We start from the raw sequence: 21817 nt of genomic DNA, 5'->3' as shown, positions 1-21817 counted from the left end.
GCTGTTTATCAACTTTGTCCTTGGCCAGTATAGCTGTGCCAGCTAAAGCTTGGAGTTTTGTGGTGTTAATGACTTCCTGCACTCATAGTCTGTTTCAATTAAAATTTGTAACCTCTGTGTAATCTCTGAAGGTGGTTTATAGCTTTATCAGTTGAAAGAAAAAATGCACAATAAAAATAATCCCTCAGGTTGAGAGGGAAAAAAATACATTTTTTCCTGGTCCCTTATTTTGCTGTGTAAGTCATCCTGGCTAGTTGTAAAAATGCAGAGGGAGGATATGCTGGCAGCATGTAGGAGTTAGTAATGACGAATAGGTGTTGATTATGAAAACAAACAAAACTGACATGTCCAATAGCAAATTAAGGGGATGATTGCTAGTTCTCAGACAACTGCATCGCTATGCCATTGCTCATGTCTGCAGTAAAGGCATGTGATTACAAGAGAGTATTCCCAGAGAGGCTTGAAGGGTTCAATTTTATTGTCTTTGAACAGAAAAACAGACAAACAGTGGCTCATAACTTGGGTCTATCTTCTCAAGAGTTCTTGAGTGAGATAATACTTATTATACATGTATGAAACCTCCTGGTGTGGCTGAAGATGTGTGGCTGTTGTCTCGCACTTCAGAGACACGCTTCTGCACTCTGTGTATTACTCAAAGATGATCACACTTAAACAGTAAGTCTAAGTTTCATTTATTTAAGGGAATATTCAAGCAAGGAAATATGGAAATAAGGAAATATTCAAACTTAATAAAATATAATGATCAAAATAGCTGTTCTTCTTCCTTAAATTATACATTGTAAAATGTATACATCATAAAATATTAGTCACACAGGGTTGGATGTGCCTGGAGAGTCTAAGTTGACATAGTCCTATGAGCATAGCTGGATTTTGTTTCAAGATGTGTTAAGTATCAAGGCAATTCTGACTGCTTTAGTGATCTTTTGATGTGTGCTAGAAATGAACCAAATATTTGTTCATTGCTTGACTATTAAGGCAGTGAGCTAATGCTATTTTCAGTTGTTTTTTGTTGCATGTTAAAAATGTAACATTTAATGAATGTGGATAGTGGTGAATATATACAGCAGTGAGGAAGTTGTCTCGAAGCAAGTTCTTGACTCCTTGCGGTTTGTTTCTTTTTTTTTTTTTTTTTTCTTTCAGTTTTATTTCTTACTTAATTAGCATTTAACAGCAGCATCTGATCCTTGGCTGGGGCCAGGGCAGTGGGGGACCCAGCAGTAACCATGTACCTGCTGAAACGCCTTTCCTCTGCCACCCTCTGCTTTGGCTGCAGGTGGGTGCCTCTCCTCCTCCTCCTCCTTTTTCTGTCTCTTTCCTTCACAGTTCTTCTGTGGTATCAGGGGATGGCTGGCCATGGTTTTTGGACTGCCTGCGGCTGCTCAAGAGGTGCCTGTCTTTCTCCTGCATGGGGTCACGCAAGCAGTCCCCACTTGGGTCCCACCTCTTAGGTGCAATGCAGACATGTAAGGAATCCCTTGTTACTCAAAGTTGTGAATGACTACCGCAAGCTAGTAGCTTCTGTACTGGTTAATCTTTCTTGATAACTGGAGAATAAATGTCTAGGTGGCAAAATACTTGGTTATTCAAACTGGAAATGAAAAGAATAAATACTGCTCAGAGTTGCAGGGGAGTGTGTGCAGTACTGATCATACTGGTGGGCGTTTCTTAGATTCCTTGCCTCAGTGCTCAGGATATGGGATTCACCAAACAGGTTGCTGTCATCTTTCAAAAACTCATTTAATGTCTGGCTCTGCTGACTTACGTACATACAATCTGAATTCCACTGGAAGTAGTGATTCAATTGCCTTTTACAGACTCTTTTCTGGTATTTGTGCTGTAGTTGCTTTTTGGAGGAAACAAAGGAATTTTCTTAAAAATGAAATAGGGTGCTATTCTTCTGCTTTTATAGATTGGAGAATAAGAATTAACCCAAAGTTGTTGACTTGAGACTCTAGCTTCAAAAGTCTGAGGCCTAACTTCTATTAATAACGTGCACTTGCATCTACTGATTGCAGTTAGAAGAGTTCACAGCACTGAGTAGTAGTGAACAACCTTGGTTTGATGCATCCAGGTGTTAAAACTCCTTCATGTCACTTAAATGCATAAACCAACCCCACCCCCTCCATAGTTAACTTGTCTTATTCATTTATGGACTTCTCAATGTTGGTAGCTGTGTTTCTAACAGGTTTTGTTATATAAGTTTATAGTTTTTCTATTTTTCTGTCCATGTAAACCATCCACAAATTGCAACCCCGAAGAAATCAGGAGCTCTCATAGAACAAATTGGTTGGACAAAATAAAATAGGAAGGAATGTATAAATTGTTTTATTTAACCATGAAATACAAGGTAGAGTTTTTGTAAAGCATATCTGTGGTAGCTACACGTAGTAGAAAAGCATGATGGTTTAGCACTTCAATCACGGGACGTTTGTTTCTGTACAATGAAGTTCTGTTTTCTTGCTATTCTGTATGGAACAACCCTCAGATTTCAATGAGTAATAAGGAAAAATACCATAGCTGAAAGTTCTTATGAGCAGCTAATCCAAGTTGAGTTGTGTCCTTATTTGTGTTTCACTTGCTAGTCATCACACTTGGAATGCTGCTGAGTCAGATCTAGAGTGACAAGCCACCCTATACATCCAAAAAGAAGTTTAAAGAGGAATGTGAACAGGTGCATTTCCCTTCTAGAGACTGGTCTTTGAGCTTGCTTCTAAAGAGTCCTTAAAGAAAACACAAGGACAACATAAGTAGTTGGTTTCCTATTATTTTTTTCTTCCATCTCACCAAGACAGTTAAATACCAAGATAAAGTGGGCGGAGTGCTCATGCAGTCTCTGTCCTCCCCAGTTTTCAAGACTGTATAAAGCTCTGAGCAATCTGGTCTAATCTCATAGCTGACCCTTCTGAATGATCCTGTCATCCTCTTACTCTGAAACTTTCTTGGTTGTGGACTAATTTGTCACCTGGACTATTTGCCTATTGCCTTACTTTAAAGCAGCCTATCACAAGTGAAACAATAACTGGAGGGAGAATCATTGCTGTGTGGGCACTGAAAACTTGTGATAGTTCTTTCCATTCTGGAAACGGTTAAGCTCTTGAAATGAGGCATGAAAAGTGTTGTCTCCAGTCTGTTATCTGGATTGTGCATTTTGGGAAGTGTTGATCAGGTTTGCAGGACAAGGGTGGGGTGTTGCCTTCAGGTTTCAAGTACCTGAAATACTGTTTTATCTGCAGACATCCTTCATGTTAGAATATCGGACTCAAAATCTAGTATGTCTTTCTGTAGGTTTCAGGTAAGCAGCACCGAGACCTTATTTTTTTTAAATCCTTTTCAATTGCAGTGAGGTTTCTAATCAAAATAGACATCTTCTGAGGGGTTCTGAACATTAAAATCTTACCTTTCAACAAACAGTCCTACGTGACTGACAGTAAGAGATCATGAAAAATTCATCTGTTTTGGGGGTCTCAGAGATAAACTGAAGAATGCCTTTATGCATTTTTTCCATCTTTCTGTTGGAAAACACCTTAAGAGAGGCTTTGGAATCGACTGGATTATTGTAACATCTTAAGTCTGCGTTTGTTGCATGGGTTTTTGCAAGCTGTGTGATGTGTTAATCTCTACCACCTGACACCTTGAAGAAAAGGAGTAAAAACAAGTATTTTTAATGCGAGTGAAGGAACCATTTTTGAGTTTTGTAAATTGTTTTCAAGGTAACAACATCACAGCCAACATCTTGAGCGCAGAAGCAGCATATTCAGATGATGTGTGCAGTTTCCGAAGGTCTGCTTGCCCACCATTAATATTTTCTAAAATTCTCATGAGTCTTATCCTTCAGGATATTTATAGCAAATCTTTTCACATTGGAGGGCACTGGCAGTAGAGAAGAAATTCAAGAACTTTAGCGTGTAGTTCTGCTAGAATGTTCCCTAAAGAGGAGGCTCATTTGTTTATTTGTGTTTCCTTGTGTTGTGCAAGATTAATTGTGTCCTAATTTTAAAAATATTGCTCAAAAATCACTAAGTTGAGAAATACAAGCCTTGCTTGTCTGTACCATTTCTGTAGTTACTGTAGTGTTTACTACTTATTATCCAGTTACTCTTTTCCATTGCAATTCTTGGTTTATTTTTAGCCTATATAAATTCTCTTACCCAATGTGTTCTGGGCCTGTTTATGACAAAAGACAGCAAGGGCTATGAGCTGGTAAGGCCTTTTCCATGCTGCTTCATGTTTGGTTGTTTGTGTCTGTGGTGACGCAGGTAAAAGCTTGCTTAAGATCTTTGGACCTCATGATTAGTAATGTATTAAGAATTTGTTTATTAATGGAAATTCGTAAATTCTTTGGCACGAGGAAGGAAAATATCCTGACAAGTATGAAAGTTAAAAGATTTGTGTTGGCCAAAAGTATGTTAAGGAGCAGGCGCAGAGCACGGTTGGGAGCTTATTTCTGTTCAGTGAAGGCCTTTAATATGCTTTTGAGGAAAGTGAGACTTGGCACCTTTGCCTTCTCTAACTGGCAGCCATCTTGCCATGCTACTCCTTCCATCATTTTTAAATCAATTTATCATTTCAGGCACACATTAAAGAAGAGCAGAGATGAAGATGCACATTTCTTATCTGCCTCAGGACAGCAGGGAGCTGGGTGGGTGTGACACAAACTGATATACCTGCTCAAGAAAATGTTATTTTTGGGCTCTGTAATGGCCCCTTTCATTCACTGAGCTGGCTGGCCAGTCGGTGTGGAGGTTGGCAGAACCATCAGAGCACTGGGCTACCATTTGTGCAGGGAGTAGTTGAGGGACAAGAAAAAGTCAGCCTAGGTACTCCCAAAGAGGGCCTGGAGCCATGGAGGAAGATAAAGGTTGGAGTGCTTAAAGCAGAATGGTTGTGGGATATACGGGAACTGGGTGTGTGCACCCTGCTATCTTAGGGATTTACCAGCTCTGCTGCTTACAGCCTTGCTGACCAAAGAACCCCCAACTTCATGTAAGATGTGTGTGGAGGATCTGTGCAGAAGCAATCTCTTTGATCTTACTGATCTGAATTGCCTGGATTTTATGCTGTCAGCCTTAGTTGTTCCAAGGCTTACACCTTGATTTCCAGAGTCTTCCATTTAACTATAAAAAGTAACTGCCTTTAATTGTGAAACCCCTGCAAATATGTTTGAAGGATGGGAGAACCAAACCCTAACAAAAAATGTGCTTAAGAACTGGCTGCCATAATAATTCTATTGCATGAGAGTAGCATGACTCATAGAGCTTGATGTTATATCTCAGTATTCAGTTTATTTTTAAGTAGTGCTGTATAAATAGTGTTTTTCTGTCCCAGTTGTTGCTATGACTTCATAATATTTCCCTAAATGCGCTTGCTCATACTTTCTCACAGCCTAGTATTTGGCATATGAAAACCGTAAATATATCAGAATTTCCTGAGTACTGATTATTTCCATGCTTCTTTGGAAAAATGATAGCTTGTGTGGAGGAATAAAATTGTGTGATAGCTTGTGTGGAGGAATAAAATTTCTAAAAAATAAAAAATCCCCACAACCTGTTCCTTCATTTAAGAAAATGTTCCTCTGTTTCAGGTTTTTCCAATTTTTCTGTGTAGCTTTCCAGATTAAACTTCCCAGTGCCAGTACAGCCTAGGCTGTTTTATTAAAGGTAAGCTGACACTGTATTGTTACTTCAGGATATTTTCACTTTGTCTTTTTCTGTAGCTGGAGGGGGAAATATTAATTATAAATATATATATATATTATTTTTTTTGGGGGGTGGTGGTGATGGTGTCTTTATTCCGTGAAACTTGTCTTTGTGTTTATACTCTGGCATGAAGTTTTCTTTTTCTGAGACATTGAACTCTACAACTGTCCGCCTGATCTCTCTCAAATGATAGCAAACACTTTGGTTTAAAGATCTTCTTATGACAGCTGTGGAAAAACAGCCATAACCTGCCTGAGAACCTTTGGAACCTTGTTTCCTTGCATTCTGCATAGCATTCCTGGGACACTGCTTCATTCACTGAGGCTTTCAGAGTAATGTGAGTGTTTCTGCTGCCTTAATGGGAAGATAGCAAGAGGAGACAAATGGCTGCGAAAATAGCTAGCAATGGTTATTGATCTAGCAAGTTGTCTTTAAATTCTGTCTCCCTTTGATCAGATAAAAAAATAAATAAAAAAATCAGGAGTTATGCTTAAAGGTACCTCTGCATATTCATATTTTTGTGAAAACTATAAAGCAAACAAACTATTGGAAAAAGCTGTTTAATGTCAAACTTTTTTTTTTTTGAGTTTATCCAACTACTTGCAACTTTATATCACTCTTGTACCCTTCTTGTGTTGCTTGCAGCTATCTGGGAAAGGTTATTGGAAAACAGAAATGCATACACGTAATCTTTGCTTTCTTTACTGTAAGAATTGCAAGGGATGACATTTACCTGAAAAGAATAGGTTCCAATTGCATTTAGGCTACTAAGAAACTGATAATAAAAAATAGTGTTTTAATGCACCAGTCCCCTCTTGGTTCCATACAAGCACATATGGAAAAACCTTGGTAATTAGCAACCAGAGTACTGTGAAGATTGTTACACTAGCTTGTAAAACTATGTTGTGTCAATATATCATCTTTCTTCCATAGGCACAGAAAACCTTATTGTTTGTATATTTGAACTGTAATGACTGTTTATTGTAAGGAATTGTAAGTGAGCATTTCTGGTTTGTGGCCAGATGACTATGAACTTCTGTGACTATTTATGGAGAAAACGGGGTGTTTTTAAGAGAATAGCTGCTGTCACTTGCAGGATGCCTTGCCTTGTGGAACCCTTCCTGTATTTTTGACCAGCTTTTCAAAATAAAATCTAGAATAGGGACATCAATTTTTAGTCCTCAGTTCTGTGTTCAGTGTTAGGGCTATTTAAGGCTTCTGGGAATTAGATTATGTAAGTGAATTAAATGAAAAACTGTTCAGTAGAAGCTGCTTGTCTCTCCAGCCAGAGCAGTTCTCTGCCCTGTTTGTGATGCAATCGTCCAAAGAGCTGCCCATTTTAGTAGCTAGCTTCTGTCTTCTGACACAGACATTTTTGGAGTATCCAAGAAATGCGAATTCAGTGTTACCTTCCCTCCTCAGCCTGGAAGGTTTTCAGTTCTGTTTCTCCCAGCAGCATGTCTTAACCACTAAGATTGCAAGTTAAGCCAGGTTTGTAGGCACTTTTGAGGTGGCATTTTTGCAAAATTCACAGGGCAAAAGAAGGAGGGAGCTTCACCTTGTAGTTTATTTATTCCAGAAGGGGGGAGGGGAGGTATTGATTCCATTTATTCACAGGTACCTCTAGCTGTAGTTGTAGGCAAGCTTGACAGGCGAACTCTAAGCAGAACTTGTTCAAGTGTCAGTAGAGGTAAGGCAGGGATTTTGCATGTATGTGTTGTGGGAGGGAGCTATTTCCTTCCTCCCCTATCTCTTGGCCTCGACCCTGCAAACTGCTTTTGTGGATGTAAGTGTTTGAATTTTTGCTTCAGTACTGTTTATGATGCTTATCTTAAATGTTAGCTTACGGTGAAAATAGTTTTTTATACACAGTGCTCTATAAACAGTCAGCCCCTTCCATGAAGATAGATGATGTTTTTCTTCCATAAAGGTGTGTCTATGTAAGTGAGAACACCGTAACTGTTAAAGAAATGACTTAATAAAGGTCAACATTTGGACTTACTTGCTTTCAGCAAAACAAACACTAAAATCAATGAAATAATATGATATGTAACAAATAAATAAAAAGCAATAAAACTAGGTGTGGGAGTTTCAACTTGTAGGGAAAGTAATTGTCACCTTCAAGGAGACTTTCAGCCATGGGACCCATAACTTCTTAGTACACTTGGAATAGAAGAAATAATCATTGTACCATCATTTAGAATCAATTCTCTGCTTTAAAATCCATAGGGGAGTGTTGCCTAGAAAATATAAGCAGCTCAGTTAGTTAACTAGCCCAGTAAGAGGTCTAGTCACAGGTGAATGGGCAAAATAACTGGGTCTGTAAGGTTATTGTATGTACTAAGCCACTTGGGGAGAAGGCTGGCATTATCTCATGCAATTTGAATTCAGCGGCTCCAAAGTTATCCCTTCAACTTTTTGCTTTACATTATTGCTGAGAGAGGAAGCTGTTTGCTTTTGTGGGAGCCTTTAGCTTTCAAGTAAATGATTGGAAATTAAGATTCTTATAGAAATTACACTTCTTTCTTCTGAAAATGTTTATTTTTAAATCTGCAATTGTTCTTGATCTTAAATATTTCCAGTGAGTTTCATGACATAACGTAGATTTCCAGTGAAAAAGGAATTGCAAGCAGTGAAGGTTATTGTACAGATATTAAAGGTCAGCTGATTGTCTCTTACAAAATACTTTGAAGTAGAATGCTTAACAAGTGAAGATCGTGCTGTTCAAACTTCTTAAAAAAAAAAAAAAAAGGAATTAAATGGTAGAAAATTATAAATTTAAAAGTTCGGTGATATTTGATAACTGGATTGAACAGTTTCTGGACAACACAAAACTCTTGGCTCTATCATGATATTTGTGTTGTAGAAAAATATTCTGTTGCAAAATGTACTTATTTACATACCCTCTGTGCTTACCTGTTGTTTTTATTTTGCACTCTTAGATATCCAAGAATCTAATGATACTTAATTTCTCCTCTAATTGATACCTGTTTCTCATTAATAATCTTCATAAATATTTTTTATCTTACAGATTCTGAAGGTGTTTGAGCTCTGAATACTTGGAAGCTCACCATACATAGAAATGTCTGGCTCATACGATGATTCTGTTGGAGTAGAAGTTTCTAGTGATAGCTTCTGGGAGGTAATCTGAGTATTTTATTCACAGTATTTTGATTTTATATCTTTACTCTTATTACAGATTTTTTTTTTTCACATTATAAATTGTGAAGAGAACTGCAGTATAAGATGTCAGTAGTTAGTGTGATCTACAGAAATAGCCTTCAGGGTAAAAGTGATGTTTTAGATTTTGTCCCAGTTCTGTCAAGGCTTTTTAACTGGCACAGACTTGGTCATCCATTTTGGTAGGATGTGCAGTTCAGAATTGAACCTTCATCATTTTTTTTTTTTTATCCCTGAAGAGAGGTGGGTCGAGAGTTTTTAAAATTTCCAATGAAATTGAATGAACAATGGTAAATCTAAAGTAAATGGTTAAAAGCTATTGTAAGTGTACATAGCTTGAAATTTAAGCTACTGTGTGAGTTTCCTGTATCTTCTATTTGTGTCTGTGCAAGAATAAACTTATTTGAGGGAAGTTATCTTATGTTTATCTCAGTGTAAGAGCGTTCATGTGGAAGGATAATACAAAGCACATTGCAATTTCACGTTAATTTGTGCTGCCCAAGTCTGAAGAAGACTTTCAGATGTTATGGTAGCTTGATTAAGGTTTAATTAAAGAAGACAAACTTCATAAAGCACTTATCAAATGTTAATTGCAACAAACAAGTGACACAGCCAATTTGACAAAATTTGACAAAATTTGACACAGCTAATACCAACGTAACCAAAGGTCAGAATGTAGTCTAGGTGACCCATGTTTAGTAGGGCAAATTTCTATTATGTGACTGGGAGCTCTTTTGAGTTTATTTATAGCAAACAGAAATGGTTGGGGGGAAAAATGTCTGAACAGTTCTGTTACCGGAGATAGCAAAGTCAGACAGGTTGGTTTCCATGACCTAACATTATCATGTTTCCTTTTAAATTAAAGCTTTTCTAAGCCACCTACAACCTGTGGTGGTATGGGAGGGCAGAGGGTGTGTATTGCATTTTGATGCAAATTTCCTATTATTTCTCAATACAACATCTAAAAGGCCCATATAATGCCAGTGAAGTTTCTTTTTTTGAGTAGACAACTGTCATTTATTGGGAGACTTATTTACTGTTATGTTAAAAACGACTATTTGTTCTCTTTCTGAAAAGGTGGTTTCAAACATACTGGATTCTAAGTCTCGTAAATCCTTTTGTTGTAGGGGCACTCTGTAGTATGACTGCAGAGAGGGTGTGGGATTTCCAGTTGAATTTTGGATACCTCTAAATGGATGTAGTCCTGAGCTACCTGATCTATCAGATGTGCTTTGAGCAGAGGGTTGGACTAAGTGACCTCCAGAGGTTCCATCCAACCTGAATTAGTCTGCATCTTTGTGACTGAGGAAACCTTTTGGACAGGCTTCCTTGGTAGAAATACTTCAAAGAAAGATACGGAGGTGCTCAGCAAAAAAGAATACTGGACTTCTCTGGTTGTTGTGAGTTGGCTATCCTGTAGCTGCCTGGAGAATGTAACTTCTGACTCGCTATTTTGTGCAAAACTGTTGTGTTCTGTTAAGTAACCAGGTCTCAAAGCATAGAAGATGTATCAATGGGAATTCTGTGAAGTAATATGACGTCTTGGTCAAAAGTGACCTTAAATCTTTAATATTAAAGACATATAGATGCTCAAAAATAGCAATTAGCCTAAGTTAGGACCTCTACAAAGCATAGCTTAAATGTATTTGACAATTACTACGGATAGGTTAAAAGCATTATTGATGTTAATGCTCTTAGTGGCTTATTTTATATCATAAACACTATCTAAATATATTAATTTGGTCTTTTCTATTTATTCCTTGTAAAAGGTCACAACCGCAGTCTGTTTTGTAAGTAATTTCAATAGGCTAACGTGTAATGTATGAGTATTTCTTGAAGTATCCTTAAATAAGAAAGATTTAAACTTCAGTATTCCAATTGGTTTCTTTCCTTTATGATTAATTCATTGCTCTGCTCTTTCTCTTTTTTAATATAACTGCAAATGTTATGTTAAAATGGTCAAGAGGAAAAAAATTCAGATTGAATAGTTAACTTTTTTCTGAAATTGAGCGCATCAGGCTGAAAAAGCAGTATGTTCTAAGAGCTAACAAATATTGACTAGAACAAGTAGACAAGTTTTTCGAAGAGGAAGGGTACATTCTTCCTCATAGCAAGCTTTTGGCAGTTTAGGAAAAAAATGTGGATAATTTTCATGATTTCTGGAGTTTTGAGTATTGAATTATGCAGGAAAGCATTATTTGCCTATTCTTCTGCTTTATGCTGTTAGACTTAAGACTTTGTCCGAAGAGTCTAGGTCTGACAAGTTTGGTTTTGGCTACAAATGCTGATATATTTATTTTTAAAAGATGGTTGTGTTCTTATTACAGATGTAAAGGCTTTGTCATTATTTTTGCAAAGTGACTAAAGGCTTGAAATGTCAATGTGTTGAAACTAAGTGGTATCTGAGGGATTTTTTTTTTTGAAACATGAAGGAGGCGATTAAAGTTTTATAGTTGGTTAGTGCTTGAAATATCACCACTGATGGTGTTTTTTGTTGTATTTTTTTAAAGCAAAGCAGAATACAAAGTTTTTGTTGTTGTTGCATACCAGGTTGTCATAAAATGCTGTATGTGTAGATGAAAGCACATAGTAGTTGTGCCTAGATGTCCATGTAACTACATGGAGTATTGAAAATGTGTGATATGACATCCCTGGCATTCTGCAGGGATGAAGCTCTTATGGATACACTCGAGATACTTTGAACTAACCGTGAAAAAGAGTGCTTTAATTATAAATAATGTGGTAGATCATTTTGCAGTAATGATCTGTAATACTATTAGTAATACTAAGCTATTAACAGGAAGGACTGACATGGTAGCAAATCCTGACCTTCATGTGTTCTATGTTTGATGAATTTAAAGTCAGTGTAGTTTGAGAGAATAAACATGTTTACTAAGCTATTTTGAGAAAAATATTTCATATAAACATTTATCCACAATGGAAATTACAGATTTTTTTTTGCACTCTGGTTATCATAGGATGACTGGGCTTTAAACTATTCAGAAGACTGATAGTCTTGGCAATACCTTGTTAAAGTAAGAATTATGAATAACATGGAACATCTTGGTTTACAGGCATTTTAGTTGTACGTTACATCATGTGACAGTGATGCTTTTTTTTATCCTGACACTGGACAAAATGCCTAGACTAAAGCACAGCATAAGGGAAAAAGGTGAAGTGCCTACAGCTGTACTGTCTGCTGCAGTGTGCCCTTGATGCTGAATCTATTGAGCAATTGTCCAGGAATAGTTTTCTTGTGACTTCTACACTCCCGTGTGTGAGCATCATTGCTGATTTGGGTTTGTAATTCTGATTATTTGTTGTGAATGAATAATTAAGGTGTCCAGCAGCTAGCTTAGGCCAAGTAACATCTTGTCATAAAGCACCATTTAGTCTAAACCTTGCCTTGCTACAGGGAAGCCTGACGAAACAGTAAGGCAGGACTTACTCTTGAGCTCAAGAGTTAATTGAGGGCAAGGTTTGCCAGGCTTCTGCTATCAGTAAAATGTGAACCTAACGTATAGGACATCTTGTGCAAATCTTAATGAATTGAACTTAAGAGTAACTCTTTGGTATTACCAATGACATACAGAATGGCCAGCCTGTCAAACAACTACCAAACTTGTAGTTTAACTACTTTACTTGGCTTGGAGCCACCTTTGCAACCAAAGTTTGTCTGAATTTTAGGCTAAATTTTGGTACCTTCCAAGTCAGTTATTTCTGAAAATTGCAACTTTGAACTCCAGTCTTAGTTTTTCTCCAACTGGTTAAATAAACTGCTTTGGTCAATGCTTTTTGTCTGACTTGATTAGAAAAGATGCAGTGTCTCTGGAGCAGTAGCCTCAGTACTTCATGCTTCATTACAAGGATCACAGAGTTTCTAATCCTTTTGTGGAAGTTGTATCATTAATGTGGACTTGTCATGTGCACCCTATTTCACCAGAAATAAATGTTTAAGCTATTTGACACGACATCTTTTTTTTCATTTGTTTTTGAAGACTTAGCCTGCAGTTTAAGTCACCCTGCTGTGTTTTTCTGCCACAACTGGAAGCAGTGCATGTATTTAAACCTGGCCATGGCACAGAAGAGACAGACATGGGGATCTTTGTTCCTTCATACTTCAAAATAGCTCAAATTTATTTACCTTTGGAGCATGCTGCAAAACGCATCTTCTTCTTGAAAGACACATAGGAAAAAGTGAGGTGGCAAGGTGTGGGACATACCATAAGAACTTACTGTGAGAGCCATGTTTTTGCTTGCTGTGTATCTTGGAAATTCAACCACTTCCATTTCTTGAATGTTGATGTTCTGTTGAGCTGATAAGAATTATGCTTATTGAAATGTTGGTAAACTGGTTTCATGGTTTTTGGCATTGCCTTTGACAAAAATTTCATGCAATGCTGTCTTTAGGAAATAAAACACTTTTTGTTCTTAATAAGTTTTCTTGCTCTAAGTGTTTGATTTCTTTAATTTTTGCAATATAAGAACAGATTATATAACTGAAAAAAATAGGCTTTCAGTAATACCTTTCTGTATCATGAATTAGAAATAGCAGCTTTCACAATTAAATTGAGGAAACTTTTATTGCTTAGCTAAACTTTCAAAACTTTCAGCCTGGGTTTTTGTCTCCTGGCAGGAGAAGGATCTGGCCTATTGAAAAGGACCCTCCTCCTCCCCCCTCCCAACACACACACCTACTTCTTCCAAGTGTTCAACAAATAAAAGTATTCTAGGATGCAGCATTTTGTACATACTTGCATGTAAGCTTGCTTAGAGAGCAAGGAATTGCAAAATAATAAGGAAAGATACTAAGAGATAATTGAGAGGTATTTGCCACAGAATGATTTCATCAAAGTTCCAATTCTAGTAATGCCTGGTATTACTTAAGAAATGGAAACACTTTCATTCTTCATCTTTCTGACAAGTTTCAGTGTACCTTGATGTATTTGACTGAACTCATGGTGCTATGGGTACAGAAATTTTAACATGGAGGAATCTCGTTGATACGCTTCAAGAAGAAATTCATTCATCTGTATTACTTAGCTTACAAAGGTAGCATGCTTTGGATAATTAAAGGTTACTGCTGATGGCAGCAACTTTTCCAAGGGAAAGTGGGGAATTTGGAACCCAGTGTTCAATTTGAAATCCTTTAGACTTTTTTCCACCTCTTATATGGATTCTCAGCGTTTGCATGGCTGTTATAAGTACATCTCAGTTTGTCATAATTGTTTATACCACTTGCTTGCATCCAATCAATATATTTTGAGAAAAAACTAGCATGTTAGAACATGCTATGTTGTTTTAGTAAGACACAAGAAACAGACAACCCTATAGGTTTTGTTCTACTCAAGCAGCATTACAGTCTACATGAAAGAATTTGTTGTAATAAATAGAATGCTAATTTTATGATGCATTTTATTAATCAAGCCCCAGCCTTATGCCTTCTTATCACTGTTGTGGTCATATTAGAAGAAGAAAGCATTAGTCTCAACTTGCTCAAGGTAATTATTCACTTAAATACCCATGAATGTTAGAAAAGTGATGAATAAGCATTTCTAGAGATCAAAGTAGAAGTGTATGTATATCTTTCAAGGTAAGGCATCTAAATGTACAGCCTGTAGAAATCGTTATTTTTAATGATACACAGGTTCTTTGTTGACAGTGCCACCTAAACCCTAGGTATGAGTCCTTATTCTTATTTTGTGCTAGCATCAACAATATGGAAGACCTCGCTGTTTATTGCAGGGTTGTTTATCTGTGCTGCGAAAACATGTACTAACCTAGACAAAAACAGGCATTCTGAACAACTGCTAAAAGAGTGTCTGGCATTAGCTCTAGAAACTCAGGACTATGGCGGATTCCCTTGGAGGACAGGACCTGGTGTGCATTTTGCGGTGCTAAGCACATCACTTCCATAGCAGTCTGAAGTTATAAACTTCATTATAAGCAGCCTGCTGAGATGGTCTTGGTCCTGCTTGTTTGGGTGTTCCTGATGTTTCTGCTTTGTGTCTACTGCTGTCAGCCAGCGTCTGTGTGAATTATTTCTGAAGGGGGTGCACATGCTAGATGCACAGGAGAATTTAAGAGGGAGGAGCCCTGCCCCCCCAAAAAACAAACAAACAAAAAAAAACCACAGCAACAACAACAACAAAAAACAACTAGCTTCTCTGGAATGTTAAAAAGATGTTTTGATGTTGAGGGATTTCAGTTACTTGTTACTGAACACTTCTACCGTAGGAGACATGTCTGTTTTGCTCTTCTGTTTTAAAAACACTTGAACTCTGTAACACTAGATTGCTGTCATCTTCTTTATGCATTTTTTTTTTCCTTCTAGCATTGAGTAACAATGTTTTCCATTTATATTGCCAGGTATTTGCTTACTGATACTGTGAGCTCTTAAGCTCACAGATATCTAAAGTCAGTAGCCTTTAAGATCTTAAAGGGCTTAAGAGCTTCCTCAGATTTTTTTTTCTTGCATCCAGTGATGAATTTACACTGGTAAACTTTCAAAACTTACATACACAAAGATAGCTTGAGTACCTATATAAGCTCTATGTATGTGCTAATTATGCACCAAGATGATTCTGTTTATGTGCAAAAACCAATTTGAATCCACACAGAGATTCAAAGTGCACATGACAATCTTATACAGGGTTTCAAAATGTGCCTTTAATCTCTGTTTTGCATGTTCATTTTGAGGGAGAATATATGCTATGGCATTGAGTATTATAAAAATTAATAGTGGTTGAAGTGTTTGAAAACTTCCTGATTTATACTAGTGGTTGACAGGAACGTTGGAAATAGTGTGTCCCCATACTGATTATCGGTAGGTGTGGGTTTGATGAAGCCTTCAAAGCTCGTTATTGTGCATTTCTTGCCTCTGAATTTTTGCTAGTAAAACCAACCATCAACACCAACCAAACCCAAAACAAACACAAAAACAACTTATATGCTATGGTGACTTCAGAGATAAGCAAATTTATTTTCTTTCAAATGGTTCCAGTTTATAAAGGCTGACTAGTTATGGATAAGCTAGGCAAGTCTGGAAGAAACATCAAATCTTACTTCAGGCATTTGAAACTCGTATAGTAGTGGTTATAGCAACTATAATATGCTGAAATTAATTGACTGGAATTTAGCAGTAGCTGAATGTTTGCCACTTTGTGTTGCTGACAAATTAAAATACCCTTATTTTTCATTCGGTGTACCAGAAAAACCTACTTAGTATGTTTAACTCTTCGTGCAATTTTATCCTGGTCTATGAATATGCTTTAAAAATAAAAACACCACATAAACTACCACAAAGTCTGTTAGTTGTGGTAAAAGTGCCTAAATAATTTAACACAGAGGGAGAGTCATGACTGCTGTGAAATTGTGTATAAAAAAAAAAAAAAAAGTACAGTACTGTGGCTGTAAGCTCTTAAATATTCCCCCGTTTATCATATCAGTACCAGTGGTTGGCTACATTAGTACCTGGGTGGTCACAAAGGAAAGGCGACTGCACTGCTAGCCGTATGATGCTGAATGTCTGATCGCTGTGTGTTCTTTCTCTGGCTGTGGCAGATTCTCTAAATCATAGCTTTGAGAAAAGATTTGAGATGACTTTGAGTACTGTGATCATATCTGAGAGGAAATATCACAGTGAGAAGGAATTTTTTCTACTGAAGCAGATCTGAAGGTGTTTGCAACTCTGTAAGAGGAGAGGTGGGGCAAAAACTAGAATCACCTGAATTTTATTAGTAGCAAAGCTTGGAGTATTATTTGTAGTGGAAAAGGGGAAACTGGTAGCAAACTGAATTTATGAAAGAGGCAGGGGGATGGTTTCACAGTTAAAACTGAGAATCACAGTTTTCACAAAATTCACCAGTTCAATCAAGAAATTGGCCATCAGAGCAATATTTTGGAGAAGAATACTTTTGGGGGGATTATTTCCACTTGATGTGGTTCTAGTAACAAATGGTGAACAGCAACTGAACACGTGTTGATGCTAAAAATGAAAGCAGTTCTTAAATATCTTGTAGTAAAAGATGTCACTGCTCTTGGAACTGTAAAAAAAATAATAATAATAATAAAAAAAATAATAATAATCTTGTAGTCTTACAGTTTACTATCCTGAAATGAATGTTTCATTTGTAGGATGAGGACAAGGTCATGTCTTCATTGTATGCCATCTGTTTAACAGGAAACAATCCCCCAGACTCGGAGAGATAAGAATGTTGTTGTAGCTGGTGACATCCTATGTTCATGTACTGAACAGTGCTAATGCAGAAATCTGAAAATTGCAAAGCATTATGTAAATGCAGATCTGACTGAAACAAGGAAATGCAGGGTTATTTTTTTTTTCTGGCCAGCTACTAAAAATAATAATTGTCGTTTTTGTTTTGGTTCAAATACTTCTTCTGACTATGGGCAGCGGGGAAGCCTTGCACAATGTTTTCAGTCTACCTCAGAAATTGAAGAGAAGGGAGTCTTGAATAAAATACTGTGTTAAGGCATGTCTTTTCCAAAATTCAGGTTGTGTTTAGTGTGTTTGTCTGCTTTTACTTGTTTTAAGTTCTCTTCAGTTAACGTAGTGGTTCCTTGGCATGCACAAAAACTGAAATCCTTTTCCCTTTACCTGACTCCCTAGTCTCTATGGCAGACTGCACATTCCACTTCTCTCAAAGTTTTGGCATTGCAATTTAATCTATGGACAGTGCAACTTTCAAGCAGTGGTTTCATTGTACAAATTAAAACAATTTGCAGGTATAGAAAATCTTTTAAATAATTCTATGAGGTTTATAACATGTTTTGCATAGAAATGTTTGTGAATCTATTTTAAATCACTTCAGTTAGTATTACCTTTAAATGTTAAAGTATTCTATGGAATACTTTATATTGAAAGTATTGCTATATGAAAATAGTACCAAATTTCAGCTCTGGCAGGGGGGAGTTTAGTGGGCTAAGGAGGGAATCAGCACTCAGAATAGACACATGTTCACAAAGGAAAGGGAGATGGCTGTTGGTGACTCTAGTCTTAAAGCACTGTGCTATTTTGATGTTGATTCTGTTTGGTTGCTCATAAGTTGTTTACATCTTGGTCCTTCCATCTGATCATGTTTAAATGCTATTAATGTGATATCCTAAATTTCTTGAGTGAGATAAAAGTCCAGCATAACTTCCTTTACAAAACTGTACTGAGAACACTCAAACGCAGGTTTTGCCCAATCTTGCCCAACGTGGTTATCGTACTTCATCAAACTGTGTCTTCCCAAGAAGTGCCTGCTTTTCAACAGGTCCTGCTTGGAGGTGCGTCCTGGAGCTCTCACTAACAGTTCCTTGCTGCCACCCTGTCCTGTGGGCTCCATCTGTAGGGTGACTTGTATCCCGGAGTCTTTAGGTCAGTCCTTTCTGACCTGTGCTGCAGACAAGAAAGAAAAGAAAGAAGGGATCACTGGGGGACTTAAGAGCAGCTGAAAGCCAGAAGTCATTCAGGATTGTCAGTTAAGAGATGCAAAAAATGATTGGAAAAGTGAAATGTACATGCTTATCTGCAGTTATGCTTATTTAGGCAGAGGTGAAGTGGGGAGCTTCACTGGAAGCAGGTTAAAGTGAAGTTTTAAACATATCCATATGTGATATGGACATACTTGTGACCATTCTGCTCCTTGCATGTACTTCCTATCAGGGTCTGAGAAGCAAGTTTTGCCTTGTAAATATTTCTCTAAAAAGGGAGATGATAAATTAGGGAGATTAGCTGATGCTTCATATGTTTTAAATATTAGTAAATCACTAGGTTTTAAAAATGTGAAATGCCAAGTATATAACTTAAATTCTGTGTCATAAGAAAATTTACAGAAAAATGTTATTTCCAAAACTAGCTATCCTCATGGGGCATGGAATTTGAATAGGATGCCTTAACGTGATTTATGTAGTAGTAGTTTGAACATTTGGGGTTTGGTTTGAAAATATTAATATAGAAGGCCTTCTTTGAGGTACAAGATTGTTATTCTCTAGTATTGTAGGCTTTGTTTGAAACTGTGGTGCTAGTTCCTTCAGTTCTCCTCAGGTGAAGGGTTGGTGTGGGTGAAATATCTCATGACAAAAGACTGAGTAGTGAGTGGACTGTGATAGGTAAACTGAATTTATTTCTCTGCATACTGCCTGAAATTTGGCAACTGTTGTGTATTACCATGTGGTTAGAATTTGCTCATACAACTCAAAATGAAAACATTAAAAATACCATGGAGCAGCCAGCAGCAGCAGCATTTAAAATGCTAATTTAGAAGTGAAAATTTATGAAAGGAAATGTTCCTGCTAGAGACATAAATCCCTGGGCATGTAACGAGACACAAACTAATGCTACTATAAGGCTTTCAATAGTTCTGCCAAATTAGTGTAACCTGTTTTAAGTCCACTTGGGTGTGAACCTACATCTGGAGTCATTTTAAGCAGATGAATGATTTGTCCCTTCTACTACAAACACTATAGAAAATAGTATTTGAGGTAGTTAAGTTTCTAGATGCTTTGATTACACGTGTATACGATATTTGTTAGTGTATGGTATTAGTCTGAAACTACTTATCTCTCAGTTGCTGTTTCCCCTGAAATTAAGATGTTACTTTTCATATATTCTTGTTAATAGATTAAATGTGTTTGGACATTGTGTGTCTGATGATTTTGATACCAGCTTCTTTGTGATGCTGGTAGCTTCTTGTCTTCAATTGTATTACAATTTAAGTCTTCCCCCTCTCCCACCTCCAAAAGGAGAGGGTACTTTTTGACAAGATTAAGACAAATCAATGACTGCTAACTAACACTAATTAGATGCTACCAAAGTTTATTTGATCTATTGAAATGGTTGTAGTCCAAAAAATGCCAGAATGAATGCTTTGAGGCCAGTGTCTAAAGGAATCATTGTCCTGTGGTTGATTGCTTTGGGATTCTTTTGTTTGTTTGTTTGTTTGTTTGTTTGTTTTTTGCATCTCTGACAAGGAATCTTGACAATATATTTGCAGCCTGAATTATGTCTGCATTTATTGGCATAGTCGCTGATAAAGCCCCACTTATTTTTCCAGCATTTAATATAGTTTTTCTTCTTTTAAGAATATTAGATTTTTTTCCTGTGTACTTCAAGGAGCTTTTCTGAAGTGGATGGCTTGCACGTACATCTGCTGGCAAAATTATTCATAAATGTGAACCTGAAAGTTGGATGGGTTCCTATATTTAAGATGCGAATAGGATGTGATTTGAATCTGAAAATGACGAATATGCTTTAAGTATTTGAATGGTTGACCTACTGCCTTACTGCTAATCTATTTTTTCAGTGCCGTGGTTAGGGCTGATAAGAAATTGACTGTAATATTTAATAGTCTGTGCAAATTGTTACCTGAGGTTTTTATGTCTTGTTTAATGTTTACAAAAGCCAACCTGAATGACCTTGAAATCAGTGGAAATATTACTTTGTCCTCAGTGTCGGGCTTTTTTTCCCATAACCTAGACTGAGGTTATCTTGTTGGTATACACACGAATGAAAGGGCGTTCATTTATATAACGAATGTTCATTATATATTGTACATTTTCCTCCATATCCATCTGTCTTTGTTGCTTGTACAATGAACACCTATGTGCTTTCTCTCTCAAAAAGTTTCTTGTTAATGAAACAAGAGGTTTCATTATATTATATTATATTATATTAGACCTATTTCAAATAGGTCTGGGAACTTCAAGTCACTGCTATCAGCATTGAGCCCACATAGAAGCCTACTGTAGAATTTAGAACTACTTGCTACTGTTATATATGGAGTAGTAATTCGTGTCAGAAAAATGGTTGATATTAATAAAGAAGGGGGAGATTTGGGAATGTGGCAATGGGGGTCGGAAAGCCTCGTGGTTGGTGATAACATCAAACTCTTTAACGATGGGGTCATCAGGAATGTAAAGAGTTTAGAGGAAATAAGGGTGATTGAGGCGACGCCCTGCCATCTGGGATTGCTTGTTTTCCCCTCAACGGAAGTTGCGGGGGCGGTTTGCTGGTTAGAACTGTTAACATTTATTGTTCAGTGTGGTTTCAAGTGCTAACGAAACGCGGGAAAAGCAATCACGTTTTGTTGCTTTCGGGAACCTTGTCGTGGGCAGAGCACGTGCAGAAGAAGAGGGAGACAGTCGAAGCCGCTCCTGCAGTCTGGAACAAAAGGTTGCTAATGGTGATGGGGAAACCGTGAGCCTTTCACCCACACCGACCACCACAAAGAGAATTATAATATGAAGCGGGGATAGGATATCCATATGTATAGGCGTACTCGGGTTTCTTGTAAATATGTAACAGCAATGTCCTATATATATTTGGAAAGTTCGACGGTTGCGTGTGCGTGTTGGTAGAGCATAGACTCCCTGCGCACCCAGCGCTGTTTACTTGCCTTTTATAAATATTCTTTTACGTTACTAAATTCAGAGTTGAGACTTCATTTATAACACTACCTAGCTCGTTGGCACTGAAGCACAGCTGTAATGCAGGGCACACCTGACCTCTCCTGTATATGCAGCATAATGTGTATATGCATATATAAAACACACTGGGTGTGTTTTTCAGTACTACATCATTGGAAAACAAAACCTCTAATGTTTGGTGAAGATTTTATGATACTCCTTTGCACGTCTCTACAGTTCTATTAATCTTTTAAAATTAATTGAGCAGAATATAGAATTCAGTTATTAGATACTCTGCAATAAGCACAGAAGAGGGAAATAATGTATTTAAGTATCTTGATTATCTAAAACACTGCCAAGCAATAATAATGCAGAACAGTTGCTTAATGACTATTGTAACAACTACCCATAATTACATTGCAGGACTAATAACATGTAGCTTCTTTTGTAATGCCATTGTTGTATTGCTGACTAAACTGTCCACTGAATAGCTAGCTTTCATTTTTAGTGTG

The 21817-nt window shown here is 37.1% G+C and overlaps 1 protein-coding gene across 3 annotated transcripts in view; it reads left to right on the top strand.

The window, feature by feature from the left end:
* Positions 1–21817, top strand: part of PACSIN2 (protein kinase C and casein kinase substrate in neurons 2) — a 68015-nt gene that overhangs the window by 27158 nt on the left and 19040 nt on the right. For 2 of the 3 annotated variants that reach the window (XM_084284113.1, XM_084284111.1), the window contains exons 2-3: positions 5603–5678; positions 8749–8859. In XM_084284113.1, the coding sequence (XP_084140239.1) occupies positions 8800–8859 (60 nt within the window). In that variant the 5' untranslated portion in view covers positions 5603–5678; positions 8749–8799. The remainder of the gene's footprint in view (positions 1–5602; positions 5679–8748; positions 8860–21817) is intronic. The other variant, XM_084284112.1, reaches the window with a different exon arrangement.

Source organism: Netta rufina (genome assembly GCF_964035555.1).
Source record: "Netta rufina genome assembly, chromosome: 1".
NCBI classification, from domain to species: domain Eukaryota; kingdom Metazoa; phylum Chordata; class Aves; order Anseriformes; family Anatidae; genus Netta; species Netta rufina.
This window is presented reverse-complemented; position numbering and strand designations above follow the sequence as displayed.